The sequence below is a fragment of the Crinia signifera genome, chromosome 3 (assembly GCF_055691185.1).
Source record: "Crinia signifera chromosome 3, ASM5569118v1, whole genome shotgun sequence".
Lineage (NCBI taxonomy): Eukaryota > Metazoa > Chordata > Amphibia > Anura > Myobatrachidae > Crinia > Crinia signifera.
This window is the reverse complement of record NC_139219.1, coordinates 254,847,639-254,868,576: the sequence shown is the minus strand read 5'-3', so window position 1 is coordinate 254,868,576 and position 20,938 is coordinate 254,847,639. Positions and strand designations below refer to the sequence as shown.

Here is a 20,938-nt window from a genome sequence, read left to right as displayed (position 1 = left end):
TGACTATAATCAAACACTAGATTGTACACCAATAGTCAAAATTAACCTCCGCGCACATAGTCTACTTTTTATTGCAATGCTGATCCCTTGGGAATGTGCATCAGCAATGCAAGCTGTATACAAAGGCTGTGCTACATTTTCTAACCATTTTGACTTTATATAGTCCAAACCAGTAGTTCATATCGCACCCTGTAAACGCCCCTTTACAAAACCATAAACGGCTAAGCCGAATCCCTGCTGTCACAATGTCTGTAACTGCACTGACACGTTTATAGCTATTTTCTTTACCTATGTTCCTGAACCGCAGATGTGACTGACATGCACCCACCTAGTTGTGCTGTCAATCCCCACCAGCTTGTGCAGCAATTATATGGGCGACAGGCAACTTGTCTGTACACAAAGAACGATGCGCTGATATACCAGCCATTGGCTTTGCTACACTGCCATTGCTTTATATCTGAATTATGTCATTTACAGACCTATTGCTCGAACACACTGGCCAACAGCCCAGCCATAAGAATTTGTAGTTCATCAAATGACAGACACCTGATGACTAATACACACACAAAAAAAAACACACATATGGTTTTGTGTAGCCCAGTGGTTCCCAACCCTGGTCCTCAAGTACCCCCAACAGTGCACATTTTCCAGGTCACCCGGCAGGTGCACTCATTATTCAGGCACATTTTAAAAGATCCACAGGTGGAGCTAATTATTTTGCCTGGGATTCTGTGTGGAGGACGTGGAAAATGTGCACAATGTACTTGAGGACCAGGGTTGGGAACCACTGGTGTAGCCAAATGAAATCTTGCAAGATATTGACAGCAGCTAAAGGCCATCAGAGCTGGCATGTAAGAACAAATAAGAACAAGAGGAGGAAAACCACCCAGATGTTTATTGTACACGTTTCTGAAAAAAATAAAAATAAAGTTTGCTGCAGCCCATGATTACTGCTCAGGGCATTTACTTTGATCCTGTAGAGAGTAGTGCGATAAGGCCAGACGAAACGCTTATGGACAAAATGTAGTTTCTGAGCAGTAAAGTTAAGGAAATCATTTCAAGAAGCTATTGAATCTAATTTGCTAAACATTCCTGCAACAATAATTTATGGAACAAAAAAGGCATAGACTGGATGAAGGCACAGTACTGGGACTAGTGATAAAGAAAAACAGAGATAAAACTGGGCCAAGACATTGGTTTTCTCTATTATCCATTTTCCCATGACTAGAGGCTTGTACTGCAGTCAGATCACATAGTACAGGTAAGAAGACTTGCCTATTTCCCTACAATCTTTTAAGACACCAAGTACTGTACATCTGACTACAATGCAATTATTTTGTATTTTTAAGTTGTTAAAATCCAGCCAACCTTCTAAGGCTGGAAAAGCACTATTGTAGTGTGTACCCAGCTGTTACATTGGCTCGATGATCCAACATGTATGATTCAGACCGATGTTAATGAAATAACTGTGCCGTCACTAGCGACATGTGCAGCACATTAAACGGTGTGGGTGCGCATATCTAGCGATACACTGAGCGATGTAGACAATGCCAGTCTGAACCGCACAATCGGACATCATGACAGTGTGTAGTGTCCCCAGCTTAAGGCAAATTCTGGGGTAGATGCGCTCCTCTTTCTAAGCGCTGCAGCCTCAAATACAACTAAATATGAAGCTTTCTTTACCATACCGTAAATGTTAAGTAGATTGCACTATGCGAGAAAGGATACACTGTAGGGTTGAAGTTCTTCAGCAGGAAGAATGAGGCAACAATAACCAGTACTAGGAACAGAGTGTTGTTGTAGAAAATGGAGAAGGTGGTAGCCTCATAGTCAGCGACTTCATTCTTCTTCCAAAGAATCCTTAAACCAATAAAAATATGTAACGTTATTAAGGTGACATATTATTAGTTATATAAAGCTAAAACTGACTATTTTACAGATAAATCACATAACTAGGAATGAAACAAAGCAGAGAGTGACCAGATCATGCCCTTTACCTCTCATCCTTCTCCTTACGAGACATCTTCCGACTGTCTGCTTCAGACAGCTTGCGGGTTACTTCTCTGGAGACAGCATCTTCACGCTTCTGAGCCACCCTGCAAAGAAAATCCGTAGTATAAACTTCCATGCAAGCAAAATAATAATAAGTGTTGAACTAGATGCATTGCGATCTAGTTTAAAATGCACAGTGTGCATCGCATCATATATGGGCACCTTGAAGGGTTTATTATTGTGCTAACAGAATAGTACATATACACAGGGCAGTAAGCACTAAAAACAAAACTCCTGATTTTGGAGTTCTGCCCACATTTCTTAAAAAGCGGTCCATTGCGTTTTTAATCACAATTCTACATTCATACTTTTTGACTGTAAATACCCAGTTTGATCACCATCTCCTATTATAAAGCACAACTGAATATTAAGAAACTTAACCCCTTCCTGACACAGCATGTTTTTGCCTTCCTGACAGAGCCCTTTTTTTCAAATCTGACATGTATCACTTAAGTGGGGATAACTTTTTTTTGCTTTTACTTATCCCAGTGATTTTGAGATTGTTTTCTCGTGACACATTGTACTTCAAATTAGTGGTAAATTTGGGTCGATACAGTCTGTGTTTTTTTGTGAAAAATACCAAAATGTCGTAAAAAAATGGAAAATTTAGCAATTTGCAAAATGTTAAATTTTCTGCTTGTGAGACAAATAATCATACCACTCAAAATAGTTAATAACTAACATAGACCATATGTCTACTTTATGTTTCCATCATTATTTCAACTTCCTTTTAATTTTTTTGGACACTAGGAGGCTTACAATATGAATAGCAAATTCTCAAATTTTCAAGAAAATTTCAAACACTGATTTTTTTAGGGACCAGTTCAGTTCTGATGTGACTTTGAGGGACTTGTATGTGAGACACCCCCATAAATGATGCCATTTCAAAAACTGCACCCCTCACAGTATTCAAAACAGCATTTTGGAAGTTTGTTAACCCTTTAGGTGTTTCACAGGAATTAAAACAAAGTGTAGGTGAAATTTCAAAATTTCTTTTTTTTTGCAGATTTGCAATTTTAATACATTTTTCTAAGGAACACCGTAGATTTTACTAGAGAAATGTGACTAAAAATTGATTCCCCCAATTCTTTTGTTTTCATAAATATCCTATATGTGGCCCTAGTGTGCACGTTGACCAAACTACAGGCTTCATAATAGAAGGAGCACCTACTTGATTTTGGAGCCTCCTTTTTATGAGATTATTTTTTAGGCACCATGTAGGTTTCTAGGCACCATAAGATGCTAAAATTTAGGAACCCCCCCACAAGTGACCCCATTTTGCAAACTACACCCCTCAGGGAATTCATCTAGGGGTATAGTGTACATTTCAAACCCCCAGGGGTTTCACCAATTGTGGTACAACTGGGCAGTGATAATGAAAAATTAAATTTTTTACACAAAAATGCAGTTCTGGCTCAAAATTTTTCATTTTCACAAGGAATGAAGGAGACAAAGCATCCCAAAATCTGTGCCCCAATTTCTCCCGAGTACGGCAATGCCTCACATGTGACCAAAAAATACCATTTGGGTGCATGGCAGGACTCAGAAGGGAAGGAGTGATTTTGGGATTTTGCAGCTCAGATTCTGGTGGAATGTTGGTGGGTGCTATGTCGCATTAGCAAGACCCCCCAAGCACCAATACAGTGGAACCCCCCCACAAGTGACCCCATTTTGCAAACTACACCCCTCAGGGAATTCATCTAGGGGTATAGTGTACATTTCATACCCCCAGGGGTTTCACCAATTTTGATACAACTGGGCTGTGCAAATGAAAAATTACATTTTTTACACAAAAATGCAGTTCTGGCTCAAAATTTTTCATTTTCACAAGGAATGAAGGAGACAAAGCACCCCAAAATCTGTGCCCCAATTTCTCCCGAGTACGGCAATGCCTCACATGTGACCAAAAAATACCATTTGGGTGCATGGCAGGACTCAGAAGGGAAGGAGTGATTTTTGGATTTTGCAGCTCAGATTCTGGTGGAATGCTGGTGGGTGCTATGTCGCATTAGCAAGACCCCCCAAGCACCAATACAGTGGAACCCCCCCCACAAGTGACCCCATTTTGCAAACTACACCCCTCAGAGAATTCATCTAGGGGTATAGTGTACATTTCATACCCCCAGGGGTTTCACCAATTTTGATACAACTGGGCTGTGCAAATGAAAAATTACATTTTTTACACAAAAATGCAGTTCTGGCTCAAAATTTTTCATTTTCACAAGGAATGAAGGAGACAAAGCACCCCAAAATCTGTGCCCCAATTTCTCCCGAGTACGGCAATGCCTCACATGTGACCAAAAAATACCATTTGGGTGCATGGCAGGACTCAGAAGGGAAGGAGTGATTTTTGGATTTTGCAGCTCAGATTCTGGTGGAATGCTGGTGCGTGCTATGTCGCATTAGCAAGACCCCCCAAGCACCAATACAGTGGAACCCCCCCACAAGTGACCCCATTTTGCAAACTACACCCCTCAGGGAATTCATCTAGGGGTATAGTGTACATTTCATACCGCCAGGGGTTTCACCAATTTTGATACAACTGGGCTGTGCAAATGAAAAATTACATTTTTTAACACAAAAATGCAGTTCTGGCTCAAAATTTTTCATTTTCACAAGGAATGAAGGAGACAAAGCACCCCAAAATCTGTGCCCCAATTTCTCCCGAGTACGGCAATGCCTCATGTGTGACCAAAAAGTGGCAGGACTCAGAAGGGAAGGAGTGATATTTGGATTTTGCAGCACAAATTCTGGTGGAATGTTGGTGGGTGCTATGTCGCATTAGCAAGACCCCCAAAGCACCAATACAGTGGAACCCCCCCACAAGTGACCCCATTTTGCAAACTACACCCCTCAGGGAATTCATCTAGGGGTATAGTGTACATTTCATACCCCCAGGGGTTTCACCAATTTTGATACAACTGGGCTGTGCAAATGAAAAATTACATTTTTTAACACAAAAATGCAGTTCTGGCTCAAATTTTTTATTTTCACAAGGAATGAAGGAGACAAAGCACCCCAAAATCTGTGCCCCAATTTCTCCCGAGTACGGCAATGCCTCACATGTGACCAAAAAATACCATTTGGGTGCATGGCAGGACTCAGAAGGGAAGGAGTGATTTTTGGATTTTGCGGCTCAGATTCTGGTGGAATGAATGGTGGGTGCTATGTGGCATTAGCAAGACCCCCGAAGCACGGTGAAATTATGAACCTAATAATCCATAGATGTGTGGTATATTTTAAAACACTCCTTTATACATAGGCCGGGTTTGTCGGGGCAAGTGTCACACTGGAAAATAGTTTGCTTTCTTATTCCCTTTTTATAGCTAACTTTGCACCTTTTTTGTGTCCTGCCCTTTTTTCCAGTGGAGGGGATTTCATCAGGAAAATGCTGCCCTGGTACAATACGGGGGCCAGTACTAGAAGTACTGGGGCCCTCTGCCTGCTGGTTCCCAAATATTAGGCCCTTTATGACTTCCTCTTGAAAGTGCATAAATGTCCCCCTCTGGCCGGTAGAACGGAATAGCACGTAAGCGTTATACAGTGCCATCTGGATGATATACACGGCCAGCTTCTTGTACCAGATTTTTGTTTTCCGCAGGGCACTGTACGGCTTCAGTACCTGATCTGAAAGATCCACTCCGCCCATGTACCTATTGTAATCCAGGATACAATTAGGTTTTGAGGTGTGGGTACTGGTACCTCGTACAGGGACGGAGGTGGTACTGTCTCCGTGAATTGTTGTCAGTATAAGGACATCCCTCTTGTCCTTATATTTGACCGACCAACAACATATTTTCGGTGCATATTCCCCTGCTTTCACCCCTTCTCATTACTTGGGCAATGTGCGTTTTTGGGAGGCCTCTTTGGTTCTTGCGCACAGTACCGCAAGCTGCTGTACCTCTTGAACCAAGGGCCTTAAACAGGGGGATGCTAGTGTAAAAGTTATCCACATAGAGGTGATAACCTTTATCCAGGAAGGGGTGCACTAAATCCCAGACAATTTTTCCACTAACACCTACGAGGGAGGGGGGGCATTCTGGCGGTTCAATTCTTGAATCCTTCCCTTCATATACCCTAAACATGTGGGTGTACCCTGAGGTTCTTTCACACAGCTTATACATTTTTATGCCATACCTTGCCCTCTTACTGGGAAGGTACTGGCGGAATTTAACCCTTCCTTTAAAATGTATAAGGGACTCGTCAATACAATCAAATTTTTCAGGGATGTACATCTCTGCAAATTTGGCACTGAAATGATCAATGACCGGCCTGACTTTGAATAGCCGGTCAAAGGTGGGATCATCTCTGGGTGGGCACTGTGCATTATCGTTGTAATGCAAAAATTTAAGGATCATCTCAAAACGAGCCCGAGTCATGGCCATACGGTAAAATGGGGTGCTGTACAGAACATCTGTACTCCAATATTGCCTAATTTCTGGCTTTTTTACTATGCCCATATGAAACACCAGACCCCAAAACGTCATCATCTCTACTGCATGTACAGGGGTCCACCTAGCAAATGATGACGTGGGGTTTTGAGCAATAAACTGCTGGGCATATAAATTAGTTTGGTCCACCATTAAATTTATAAAATCATCAGAGAAAAATAATTTGAAAAAAAGTCAATTTCTCTGAGACCTGTGGAATCAAATTGGATTCCTGGCATGGCCAAAAACTCAGGAACCTGGGGCTCAAAATTGTCTGGTGGTGGGGTCCATACGAGATCAATTATTGGGGGGGGGGTCTCAGCTGCTCTACGGGGGCGTCTTTGAGGGGGTCCCTCATCACCAGAGGAGGAAGAGGAGCTTAAGACGAATCCTTCAAATTCCCCGCTTGCCTCACTGGCTGTGTCAGAGTCAGAGGCAAGCATGGCATATGCCTCCTCCGCTGAATACATTCTTCTGGATGACATTTGGGATGACATTTGGGATGCCATTTTTATTTTTGTGTTACTGGTAGTGAAATGTTTCAACACGTGTATAGTGTAGGGGGGGGAGGTACAAACTTTATTTCAACCCGGGGGGTATGTAGTGTGTAGTGTGTATGTAGTGCAGAAAAAAAAAATACTTTATACAATAAAAAAAAAAAAAAAAATGTAAGGGGTTAAAAAAAAATAGATCAACCCTGTGCCGAAAAAGCTGATCAGTGATGTACGTCACTGATCAGTGCACAGTGGCCACAGGACACCCACAAAATCAGTGTGTGTAAAAAAAAAATTAAAAAAAGACCCCACAGCACCCTCAAAAAAAAAAAAGGTGATCAGTGATGCGACACTGATTACCAGTGAGGGGCAGCAGGTGCACAACCTTTGGTGCAACTGACAGTGCAACTGGCAGCAACTGACAGGTATATATAAAAAAAAAAAAAACTCTGCACCCCCAAAAAGTTGCTGATCACCTCAGATATAGTGATCAGCACAAAAGGCGGGGGCAGCAGACACAAAATATAGCACTCTCTATCACTATCTCTCTCTATCTCTCACTATCTATCACTCTATGACACTGCAGCAGCAGCACTGACAGTTATATATATGAAAAATAACCCCTGCACCCCCAAAAAGTTGCTGGGGGTGCACAAAAGGGGGGCAGCAGACACAAAATATAGCAGTCTCTATCACTCTCTGTCACTATCTCTCTCTATCTCTCACTATCTATCACTCTATGACACTGCAGCAGCAGCACTGACAGGTATATATATATAAAAAAAAAAAACTGCGCCCCCAAAAAGTTGCTGATCAGTTAATTTATACTGATCAGCACAAAAGGGGGGGCAGCAGTCAGTTATATAAAAAATATATAGCACAATCTGTCACTATCTCTCTATCTCTCTCTATCTCTCTCTATCTCTCTATCTATAACTCGATGACACTGCAGCAGCACAACACAGCACAACACAGCACAGGAAGTCACAAGAAGTAGCAAGATCCAGGCAGTGATCAGGTAAGTATTTTGCAAGGTTCAGGTCAGTATACTGCGGCAGCTAGGCACGGTGACCGCACTGCACGCAATTCCAGACCGGAATGGCGTCTGCAGTGCAGTCACCGTTAGTTTAAACCCCCCTCCATGGCTGTGATTGGTTCGTCGGTCCGACGAACCAATCACGGCCTTTGGGGGCGGGCGGGGTGAGGTGGGGTGACACCAGTGTCACCCTAACACCCCGCGGTGATTGGTTCTGTACTTTACAGCACCAATCACCTCCGATCCCTGTGTCACCGGCGAACGTTATTCGCCGGTGACACAGAAAACGCTGTGAATGGCTGTTCACACTGAACAGCCAATCACAGCGATCGCCGACGGGGGGGCGGCATCGCAGCCCCCCCTGGGCATGCAGGGACATGTCTGCTGTCAGGGACAGCAGACATGTTTAAACTGTCACCGCGTCTAAATGGCATGACGTACATTTATGCCATGTGTCGGGAAGTACTTCCCGACCATGACGTAAATGTACGTCAAATGTCGGGAAGGGGTTAATAAATGTCAGGATGTATCACATCTAATACTTAATACATTCTGCCGACAATGTGCCCACCAAATGATATATATTTCTTCACTTGGTGCTCAAGTAAAATGGCGGGAGCGTGCATCCGACCGATAGTGTACGATTTTAGACCGATTATCCGTGTTTCCTGTGCGATTGGCAACCCCCCCCCCCCCCTTTTCTTGCCTGCCAGGATATACTATTGGTATACATTATATCAGTGGTTCCCAAACTGTGTGCTGTGGCACCCTGGGGTGCCTTGGGGGACTTGCAGTGCCCTGGATTGGTGATTCATGATCAAATTTAAGTTGTTTATGGCCAAAGTAATATCCAAATTGTGGACAAACAACGGTGAATCCTGATAATTACCACATAACTGACCCTAAGGATGAGCTATAAACACAATTTTATTAACTTAAAATTTTTTTCTGACTTTGTTTATGATAAACTTTTGGTCTATGGGTGCCATAAAAAACTTTTGGTTCTTGTGTAGTTTCACGGCACCAGCATGGCCGTGCGTCTGAGTCCCCTTGCGGACCACGCTACGCTCACCACCCTATCTAAAATCAACTCCATGCCAACGTGGATAGTGGGGGTATGAACTATCCACGTTGGCATGGAGTTTAGTTTATTTTAGAAAGTTTGGCGAGTGCAGAACCCAGCAGTAGCGCGTGGCCATGCTGGCGCAAGTACCAAACTTTCTGATACTCAGGGGTGCGGTGATTCCACAAAGTTTGGAAACCCCTGCATTATATGATTGCCTGTCTGCATACAAGGATGGACCACACAATATCAAGAAATTACAATATCGCATATAAAAATTAACGGTACTTGTGTAGTTTCACGGCGCCATCTGAGTCCCCTTGCGGGGCTCGCTTCACTCGCCCACGCTGCGGGCTCGGTGGCTCGCTACGCTATTTAAAATCAACTCCATGCCAACATGGATAGTGGGGGTATGAACAATCCATGTTGGCATGGAGTTAAGTTACTTTTTTAACATAGTTTGTGGTGAGCGTAGAACCCGGAAGTAGCACGGCGCCATGCTGGCGCCGTGAAACTACACAAGTACCAAATTAACTACTAAAGAAAGGGTCTGGAGTAAAGTTAGCTGCAGCCCTTTTCCCATAAGCATTTTTTGTGAATTAAAAGGCTACCTTTTACATGTATATTGCCACCCATTACTTTCCAGCAAAATACTTACTTGTGTTTAAGGACAAACTTGACATTTTTGTAAGCAAAGGCCACAAGGTAAGTGCTGACCAGAGTCATCACACTGTACAGAACCGCAGACTGCACCAGATCCATGTGCCATATCCTCCAGAATAGCCCTGTAGGAGAAATAAATGTGCACGCTGTTACATTTGCAAGAATGGAGAATATATATATATATATATATATATATATATATATATATATATATATATATATATATATATATATATATATATATATATATATATATATATATAGATAGATTTCTTTCTTTCTATGTAAATTAACATTAAGTCCAGAAGTGAAAGCCTTCATATATTCAAGACCTGTACAAATGTCAGAGCTGTAAAAAGGTGTAACAAACAATCTGCAGTATACAAGGGCTACCAAGAGCAACGACTAGGGATAATATAAATAAATATTTTACACAGCCCAAATGACACACATGCAGTGTAATACCAGCCCTATGTCCTTTGCAATATAATTGCAGTAGAATTAATGTCACCAATGTTGAAGGCTGGGGCTCACAGTTTGCTGCCAGGGGAACCACAAAAAGCTTATGGGCGGGATGTATTAAAATACATCGCCGCCCATCGCGGCCCCCCCGCCGCCGCATATGTACTAACATATGCGGCTGGCATCGCGATGCGGTGACGGAGGCCCCCCGCGATACCTGGAATGTGGTGTGCGGAGGTCTCCGTCACCTCTCTGCCCCCTTCTGCATCCCTCACGCCGGGGACAGCTATGCAAGCTGTCCCCGGCGCCTCTTCCTCCCCCCTGCAGCCGGAAGGACGTCCGGCTGCGTCACTAGGGGGAGGAAGGTGTTACCTTCCGGAGGACCTGGACCAGGTAAGAGAGGGAGGGGGAGAGGGGGGTCGGCGGGTTTTTCGGCAGAGGCGTCGGGCGGCGAAAAGAAGCCCATAGGCTTCTATAGGGTATCGCCACCCAAAGGTGGCGATACCCTACACTGCGGTGACGGTGCGGTCGGGTAATAGTACATAGGAAAATGCGGTAAAACGGGGGTTTTACCGCATTTTCCCTTTAGTACATCTCGCCCTAAATGTAGACTCTGATGATATCGGTCACAGGGGTATAGACTGCACACAAGTGTCAGATGGTGATGCCAGCTTAGCAGTGTGTTTCCTACATGCTGTACAGTAGCTTCCATTATGTGCCAGCCTCTATGGTGATCGGGGTTTGCGCTGCCCCAATTACACCTCCTTTATGGCTCCATGTCATGTAGAAGATTCTCCCTGCAGTAGGGCACATTACACAGCAGGGCAGCCTTGTATGTGTGTACACACTATGCGATGGATGTATATGGGGGCGATCTAGCTGCTACCATGGGGGCTCTGCCTGCCTGTACGAGGACTCTGCCACGTCTACGAATGAATGGGCTGCACCCGGGTCATACTCACAGATAGGGATGGCGGACACGATGAACGCGTTGCCGAAGAAGAGTGCGGAGGATTTGGCGGAGAGGTTGCGGCTGAAGTCCTGCAGAAGGAGATCCTCCTCGGACTGCTGCTTGCTGCCGCCTTTAGGAGCCATGGTTGAAGGGAAGGAGAGTGGAAGCGACACGTCTCACACTGACGGACCTCCGCGGCTTCCGGCGCTGCACTGCTGCTACTGATTCGTCAGCGCTGCGAGAGCGGAAGCTGATGGGCGGCGCGCGTGAGAGACACATACACACAGCCGCGAGGGTATAGGCGTGGCAACGGAAAGTACCGCCCAGACTGCTGCGAGGCTGGTAGGAGGTGTCTGCAACTGAAAACGCCCCCTGTATAAATGTTTCACTTGATTATTATTACTGTCTGTGCCGCGCTGTGTGGTTTATCAAGCCACACATTGCAACTGCGACACCTTCTAAAGTTGTGCTGCTGTCCGTATCGCTAACTGCAGGAACGCTCAGCGCTACTTGTGCTCACCATTCACCCCCCCATACCCCGGCTATCGGCGCCCTATCCTGATCATAGCAGAGCCGGTAATGACAGGGGCGCATAGCATTTGTCTTTTACTTTCACGTAAAGCAGGCATGTCCAAACTGGCCCTCCAGCTGTTTTGAAACTACACATCACAGCATGCCATGCAATAAAATTGGCATTCCCTAATAGCAAAATTGTGGCAAGGCATGATGGGATCTGTAGTTTCACAACAGCTAGAGGGCCAAACTTTTGACATGCCTGACGTAAAGTAACTGCTTCATCTGTTAAAGTAACTGCTTCATCTGTTAAACTCAGTGGTAACTGAATAACCCTCCCACACACACAATGGAGCAGGGTCACCTGATGTCCACGCACCCTGCAGCAGCGGGATTCTGTGGTGGAGGGGGTCATGGTCTCTGTGGAATACTTTTGCCATCAATAAGAGAGAACCAGATGGTTTCCCTACATCGGAGGCACAGCATAGCCGAATAGTTTTTTTTTTTTGGCCAAGGTGCAGCCAGGGACATAGAGCCTAGCTCTGCCCCCGACACCTGTGAAGCACCTCCCCCAGGTTCTGATTGGCCCATATGCCAGTTAGCTAAAGAAGAAACCATCGATGGCAGCTATCCCCATCATCATGTGGTGGGGAGGATCAAGGTCCAAACATGGCAGCCCAAATTGACCCTCACTTCGCTCTCCTTGCTTTGGACTAGGGATGGCCATCGTTGCCTTTGCAATCGATGGTTGCCATCGATTGAAAAAGTGCAACTGACCATCAATAGTGTATAAATATTCAATGGACGACCAACGATGTTTTTATATATCGATGGTCATCCATTTTCTTTGATTGATTGGCCTGTAAGCCAATCAAAATGTGGGGGCAGGGCTTCGCGGGTGCCGGGGGCGGAGCTATGCTCCGTGTCCCGACACCTTGGGGAAAAAGCAAAAACAAAACTTCGTTTTAAGCTTGACATCAATGGTGGGAAACCATCTGGTTCTCCCCCATCAATGGCAAAACTATTTGACATCGGCCATAAACCATCAATGATTTCTAATCATAGATGGTCGATGGCCATCCCTACTTTGGACACAGTTACTAAAGGCAATAGGTAGTGGCATAGATAGTGACAGTGAGGGGCCACCGTCCTTGTTCCTCATCATGGGCATGAAGGTCCTTTCTCTGACTAGGATTTGGCAGCTATCTTATGCCAGAAGTTCCCAAACTGAAAAAAACTAAAAATACATTTGGTAGTTCTGTGCCATCAACTAAGCCTTGGATGGAAATAAAATGGACGGAGATAAAGGGGCTGATTCAGACCGGCATGCTAGGCTCCCTGTGTTTGGAGCCTAGTGAGCAGGTTAAAGCGAATGCAGGCCCCCGTGCCGACCGAATCCCTTTGCAGGGCTGCGAACGGTTCGCAAGTGCCCACACAGAACCATCTGACTATCATTAGATGGTTAGTCACATCTAATGATTTCTCCTCCTCTGCTCGGTGCGGCTGGGTGACCCAGGAATCAAGCAGCGGCTTTGTATAGTTATGCAAAATCAGGGCAGCCGCCGTCGTGATCCGCCCACCCCGAGCAGGCTGGGAACCCCTATGTTCGCTGGGGCCCACCCAGCGTTTCTATGGGCGCACCCACCGTTTTTGTGGACACCCCCATGAAACATTAGGGTTCACCCAGGAAAGCCCCCTGCCCGGCACTCAGGCTGGCAGCACCTCGGCAAATGTTGGCGTCGAACTTACATTACTGTTGATCTAGACAGCTTCGATCCTAACCATTGGCTTCTGATGTTCATCCTTAGTAGGAGCTTTTACTCCCTCTTGTTGAAGCTGCATCAGGTTCTGGAAGTCTAAAGGCCCATACACACTAGAAGATTATCTATCTTTAACAATATTGACATCTTCCGGACATAAAGATCAATCTTCCAATATTGCTCATGCACCCATCTTTCAGTGTGGATGCACAATATCTTTCATGATCAGCTCAAGCGAAATTGTTCACCAATATCTTTTGTCTTTCATATCTTCTAGTGTATATGACCAATTTGTCTGTAGGACCTATTTGTGTCTGTTTTCCATGTTTAGGAGCAAATGGTTAATTGTCATTTGCTCCCAAAAATTTCCAGATTTTCATTCCAAGCAGCCAGATTGGAAATATAATTTTCTAGTGTGTATGGTCCTTGACACCAAGGAAGACATCTAGGTTTCTTTTCACACATATTCTTGCTTATTATGCAGTTATGTATTAGTACAGGTTAATTGTTATTGCACATGAATAGGTATTTTCACCTTTCTATTTGTGCATTTTAACCCAGCATTGCATTTATGCATGAGCATTCTGAATTATAGTAACCTTGGTCCATATACAGAGATGTATGCGAATCTGGGCGGGATCTTACCACCTAGGATCGCATTGCAATAGGTGATCCTAACAGCTAATGTATGTCTGGGCAGATGCAGGGACAGGGGCTATGAAAGGATCTGCCGGCATCTGCCGGGGGACTGCGCATGCACAGTTAACGCTGACCACCGTCCGACCACACTGCTGCAGGATATTGCCCATGGGCTGCAATGGCATACCCCCATCTCAGAATGCTGATAGCTGCAAGACCCAATGGGCCTTATTCTAGTTCACTCTTTCTGACAAAATCCTTCTTAGATGCATAAAACCATGTGCACTGCAGGGGGGCAGATGTAAAATGTGCAGAGAGAATTAGATTTGGGTAAGTTATTTAGTTTCTGTGCAGGGTAAATACTGGCTGCTTTATTTTTACACTGCAATATAGATCTCACTTTGAAGTAAAACCCCACCCAAATCTAATTCTCTCTGCACATTTTACATCTCCCCCCCCCCCCCCCTGCAGTGCACATGGTTTTGTCCATCTAAGAAGGATTTTGTCAGAAAGAGTGAACTAGAATAAGGCCCTATAGCCAAAATGCTTTGCATTCTGGATATTGGTACATCGGGCAGCATCGCTTCCCCCATAGAAACCTGTGGGGATGCCTCTGCAGGAGGGACAGGAGGGATCACACAAGGTATCGGAGATTCCTGCTGCGGTCCCTTCTACATACATGCAAGCGGTACTTAATATTTTCAGCTATCCCCCAAATGCAGGTGTTTTAGCTGCAAAATATGAAATGATAAATGATCTCCTTTCACAAGTTCACTGGCAGTGCCCTGGACTCAAAGACTTTCTGACAGGCTGTAGCCATTTTGGGGTAGAACAAGGGACAATGTTATGTTCTACTACCCTTTCCTGATAGGCTGATGTCACTGCTTCATACTCTTTTCTTGACAGGCTGTTGGCACTGTCTCCTACTCCTTTCCTGAGAGGCTGATGTCACGGTCTCCTACTCCTTTCCTGAGAGGCTGAAGTCACGGTCTCCTACTCCTTTCCTGAGAGGCTGATGTCACAGTCTCCTACTCCTTTCCTGAGAGGCTGATGTCACGGTCTCCTACTCCTTTCATGAGAGGCTGATTTCATGGTCTCTTTTCTGCCAGGCTGATACCTCAGACTCATGCCCCTTTCCTGACAGGCTGGTGTCACAGCCTTGAAACCCGTTTCCTGACAGGCTTATGTCATGGTCTTGTGCTCCTTTTCTAACAAGGTGATGTCATGGTCTTGTGCCCCTTTCCTAACAAGCTGATGTCATGGTCTAGTTCCCCTTTTTTGACAGGCTGAATTCATAAGGAGGGCAACAAATTAACTATAGGCAGAGCCACCAAAAAATTAGGTGCGATTGCATTATCACTATACATGGAGACATTAGTAATAGACTAGCCTAAAGCACATGGGGTGTGTAGTTCAACAATAGCTGGATGGCTGCATGTTGAATACCCCTGCAGAACTAGACTGTCTCATTATTCATTTCCAAATCTTTAAACTTCACCCCCACATGGCACTGGCCACACCCACATGTGTCATAGCCCGTATTCCTTTTCAGTATAAGCTCCTGGACATTTTCAGCCCCACGTACCTTTGACCATTATGGGGCTTACACACGTAACTATGTCAGGATGACATCAAAATCCAGACCACCGGTACTACGACAGGGGGGAAGCGCAAAAAAAGCCACTTGCTTGGCTTGGCTGTGAACCCCCATGAGGGTGAATAGCCCCTGTCAGTCAGGAACCGGTGCCTGTATACTAACTGGCGGAATCCCAACTGTTGGGCCGTCATCCGGAACCCTGCGGAAACCCAGGCATAGTGCACTGAATAATCAACACTATCTGCATATTATAAGCTCCTGTGTGTCGGGGGCACTGAAATGTAAGATTTTCTGGGAGAACGAGGACCTGAATATACAGCTTGTGTTAAGGAATTGTGTCAATTCCGATGGCTCAGGTCAAGAAATTAGATGAAAAGTGTAAAATTGCTTGTGTTTCAGCTCCAAATCCAAACTGATGCACGGTTGCGTGCCCAGCATATCGGAGCCGGAGATTGCAAGGGCTGCATTCAAGATTTATCAGATCTGCAGCCCTTACTAGGATCACATACAATCAGTGCCGGTGCAAGGCACCGGAGCGCCCCAGGCCCCCCAGCCGCTGTACAGGAGAGGGGGGGGGGTGCTGGTACCGGCGCTCTGGGGGGACGACGACGACGCTGCGGTGCTCACCCGCCGCGTCATTACCCTGGGAATCGGGGGTGGCGGGGGGAATAGGAAGTGCCACTCACATCTGCGGCTGCGCTGGTTCCTTCTTCTGCGGCTGGTGGGGAGACCAGTCTCTAGTCCAGGGGTTCCCAATCTTTTTTGAATCAGGGCACCCTACAGTTTCAGAACTTTTTTCACGGCACCCCTTGGCCAAACAAAATGTAATTAGATTGGGTATATATTCGATTCTTGGGGTTAGTTATGTGGTAAAGGGCAGGATTTGCTTCTGTTTGTACACATTTTATGATTGGCAGGCACCAGCACTGGTTTTGCTCATAAATAACTAACCATTAATAATTTGAGTTAGTCCTGGACCCCCAACCCAAGGCACCCCTGCATGTGTCCCGAGGCACCCCAGGGAGCCACGGCACACAGTTTGGGAACCTCTGCTCTAGTCCCTGCTGCAGCCGCTGACTGCCTAGCGCTGCTGCCACGGAGGCACTGTTCCCCGCTGACGCCAATGGTGAGGGGCGGGCGGCAGCTGGGACCAGTGTCTCACCACCAGCGGTAGCAGCGCTAGGCAGCCATCGCCAGCAGCAGGGACCAGGGACGGTTTTTAGAATGGTGCTGGGAAACTAGAGAGAGCTATTCCCAGCACCTGCTGCTGCCACAACTATATTTGATTCAAATGTTGGGCTGAAGAGGCGCCCTCCAGTGGCCACCGCCCTAGGCAGCTGCCTAAAGCTGCCTAGTGGTAGCACCGGCCCTGCATACAATATATTGTATGCAAAAGGACTGCGTATGGTATATGGCATCTGATCCAGCCGCCGGGTCACTTGCCGGGGTATCACATGCGATACCTCGACCCAGTGTAAGTGTGCTTGTACAGCAATCAAACTTGTGCTGGTCTAATAACAGGGCGGAAAAAATCCATTTCTTTAATCCACACAATTTTTGTAACCTTATATTACCCAAAATTAAAATAAAAGAATGAATGCACAACTACCATAGGTAAGAGAAATATGTACATGTAGTACTGATTTGGAAGTTACATGACCACACTCCACATGGCCTGGATTTAGGCACAGATTGGATTGTAATGTAACAATGACTAATGGTAGTTGGGGAAGTAATTTTTGCAGTGATTTCCCAGATCAGTGTATGTATTATCTGTTTGATGTATGATATCTAAATTGTATCTAAAGCAAACAGTAGAGGGATTTCTGTCTACCGTATATATTATCCAAACTCACAGGAATAACCACAGTATTTCTTGTTCATATATTAATCTAGTGAATACACCCATAAGCGAGCAAACAGAAACAGGGGCTCATAGCCTAATAAGCACCAAAGAGATGGAGAATTTGGTAAGTCATTTTTGTAACGGATTATTATTTTATAGTAAATTATAGTTTTCTATCAGCCTTTATCACCTCATTGTTGGGGAGGTTCATCAAAGCTTGAAGAGAGATAAAGTGGAAGAAGATAAAATATTAACCAGTCAGCTTCTAACTTTAATTTTAATGGATGTGTTGGAAAAATGACAGGAGCTGATTGGTTGGTACTTTATCTCTTTTCAGTTTATCTCTCCCCAAGCTTTGATAAATCTCCAGTATGTATTAACCTATAACAGGCAGTGTAACCCCTAAGTACAGGCATATCAGCACTGGTACTCTGTAGGCATACTACCAGCAGCATTCATAAGTTTTAAGTGCCATACACACTAGATTATAAAGTAAGAGATATTGGGGGTTATTCAGGTTGATTCGCAAGGCTGCGAATTCGCAGCCTTGCGAGTCCACCAAACCCCGCCCGGCGAACGACCGCCCCCCTGCCGCCCCCTCAAAGTGCGGCTTCGCCCGAACAGCTGCGAATGGATGTTTTGCATAAACATCCATTCGCATGTCTCGGGTAACCGCCCACATCTTTCGATGGTCACCGACCATCGAATGATGTTTAGAGTGCACGCATATATAAGTGACTTTTCAGTTGCGTACATTTGCGTGCACACTGGCGTGGATACGGCCGGGCAGCTGAAATCCGGTGATGTCAGCCACCCGCCCCCCACACCCGCGTCACTGCCTCATTTCCATGAGAACGCCCAGCGTTCTCATGGGAACACCCATAGAACGCTGGGCGTTCCCATAAGGTTAATGGGGCAGCCCGGCACCCCCCGCCCATCTCCGCCCCCCCCCCCACGCCGGCATGGGTGCGTGGGTGCACTCACCATACGCCTGCACATGCGCAGATACCCGCCTGCGTATGCGCAGGCGCACAACATCGGTACTGCGTGCGAATACACGCAGTACCGAACGGATCTGAATCAGGCCCATTGTTCAGAAGGGCCTTTCTGGGTGGTATCTTTTACTTTCCCCGTTAGTGTGTACAATCAACATAATTAACTATGCATATTAGTGTGATCATTGCCTCTCACCTATTTACTACAGATGAGGGACTATCTATTTAAGGAGGGCCATGCTGCAGCTGGTCCCCACTTCCCCCTCCCACTGTTGCTCACCCCCCACTGGCAACAGCAAGTGTGTTGGCACTTGCTGTGCCGGGTTGCCACTGTCTCCAATATCGCTGTGTATGCACATCACCTAGGGGGTTATTCTAGTCACTCTCAAAGGCACAATTACTCTCTTATGGACAAAACCATGGCCTTTATTCTGATTGAGTCGGATGGCTCCGAATGCGGACGGACAGCCGATGGTTGGTGTTTGCGCATGTGCAGAGGCGTATCTGCACCTGTGCGAACGCCTCACACGTCCGAACACGGCGTGAGATCCGTGCAGAAAATGATCGCCCTTAGTGTGTACCCGGAATTACTCCTATCAGTGCTATTGTGCCTGGAATGAGTCATTACCACTGCTTGGTATGTACATACTATAGTGTGTATTATTATTATTATTATATGGTCGCTGAGCGACCATATTGCCCGCGATGGGAGTGTGCACTGGCGATATATCGCTGGGTGCGCGCTCCCGCTTTCTCCCCTGTAGTGATCGCTGGTTGCAGAAACACGCTCCTGCGACCAGCTGATTTCCACTGCCGGGCTCCCCCGGCAGTTTCTTTTTAATTAGCGACCATCTCTGGTCGCTGATGCAAACGACACTGAGCGATATATCGCTCGGCGATATATCCCCCGTGTGTACGGGGCTTTACTATTCATCATGTATCTTTTGGTAAAGCTATTCAGCATGGATCGCAGGAAGATCCCAGGCGGCTCAAGGGGGATTGGATGACCATACACTGCTGCGATACAGCGCAGTAGTGTATGGACACCATTAGCCCACACCCTTCTGTGGAAGTACTAGAACAATCGGTGTTGAAGCTGGAATGCTGCGCAGTGATGTCATCAAGTACTCCCAAATTGCACAGATTTTGGAACTGCACCTAATAGACTAAAGCTACAGTTTTTGTAGCGGAGTGAATTATTTTGGGCTTGGTCAGACTCATCCCACAATCAAAAATGTTTAAGATATGTGCTTGCCATGATTAGGAGAGGAGATTGAGGTATCAGTGGTCAATAGCTTTGTTATTTGGGAGCACTGTGCGATGACAACACTGGGAAGCATTCTAGCTACAAGAAGAAATACTAAATTACCTGAATGATAATAAAGAATTCCAATTTACCTATAGTAAAACAATAAATAACCGATTACTGTTTTATCTAAAAAAAATCTAATTTGTCCATTATTCCTCCACAGAGCGGCGGCTCCCCTACTAAATACCAGGAGTCGTCTCACGTAATGCCTGATGTTAATGCCACACCGGATGCTCAGAATGCTGAAAAAGCGGAAGAGCCTGCCAATGCCCCTAGCCATCCAGTAAGTGAGGGACAGCAACTACTTACTGCAATACAGGGCTACTGGTATTACATGAAAGCCTATGAAGAGCAAAAGCACTTGCATCTATCCCAAGCCATAGAGAGAGGCTTTGCTACCATATCGTCTGAGATGCAGAGGATGAACAGAAAAATGTCCATGATAGCAAACAACATAGAGGGCTGTTCATACACCATGAAATTCTATGCAACACAACAGCTGTCACTCCAGGAAGAAATGCTGAGCATGCTTAGTAAGACCAACACTCTACTGAAAACTGCAGTTAGCCACTTAGCACAGATCTCAGAAAAACAAAGTGATTGCCATCTAAACCCGTGTAATGCCACCCAAGACCATTGTCTGGAATTGCAAAGAAAGCACAAGAGTATCCCCCAAGATGCTGCAGCCATGCATACCTGCCAAGACAGCACTAGTGCAGCACACACTTCCATCCAGCAGCGCCGGAGTGGGAATAGCGACCCCCCCAGTTGGTCACACCCCCTAACAACTAGGCCAGCTGGGGCGCTTAGCTGCTCTGATGCCAGAAAGGATTCTGATGTGAAAATCAAATCAGACCAGTCTGATAAGGAGTGCAGGAAGAGGCATCGCAGTGACAGCATGCATAGCCCCGATGATTATAGTTCAAGTCAATGTAGAAAACTGAAAATATAAATAAACCTTTCTTTTTTATGTTTTATAATGTGCATTGTGTGATTTAATAGAAATGATGCTTTTATTATGCTGGTAGTTGTATTCACTTTGTATTAGAGATATACACGCTTTGGACAAACTCAAACTGTTGTCCATTAGTGGTTGTCAGTACAATTAAGTAATCACTGTTTATTCT

General features: G+C 45.5%; 2 protein-coding genes across 2 annotated transcripts; one reads left to right on the top strand and one right to left on the bottom strand.

Moving 5' to 3' along the window:
- Positions 1 to 877: 877 nt before the first annotated feature.
- Positions 878 to 11,376, bottom strand: SSR3 (signal sequence receptor subunit 3). Its single transcript, XM_083177890.1, has 5 exons — positions 11,163 to 11,376; positions 9,734 to 9,860; positions 1,998 to 2,096; positions 1,729 to 1,860; positions 878 to 1,030 (listed from the first exon to the last, which is right to left on the bottom strand). Exons 1-5 carry the CDS (start codon positions 11,293 to 11,295, stop codon positions 964 to 966), a joined length of 558 nt encoding a protein of 185 aa, XP_083034016.1. The 5' UTR covers positions 11,296 to 11,376; the 3' UTR covers positions 878 to 963.
- On the top strand, positions 11,160 to 20,763 carry LOC146062986 (uncharacterized). The gene is made up of 3 exons (XM_083174992.1): positions 11,160 to 11,494; positions 17,558 to 17,631; positions 19,975 to 20,763. The coding sequence occupies exons 2-3, from the start codon at positions 17,620 to 17,622 to the stop codon at positions 20,761 to 20,763; spliced, it is 801 nt and encodes a 266-aa protein (XP_083031118.1). The 5' UTR covers positions 11,160 to 11,494; positions 17,558 to 17,619.
- Positions 20,764 to 20,938: the final 175 nt, after the last annotated feature.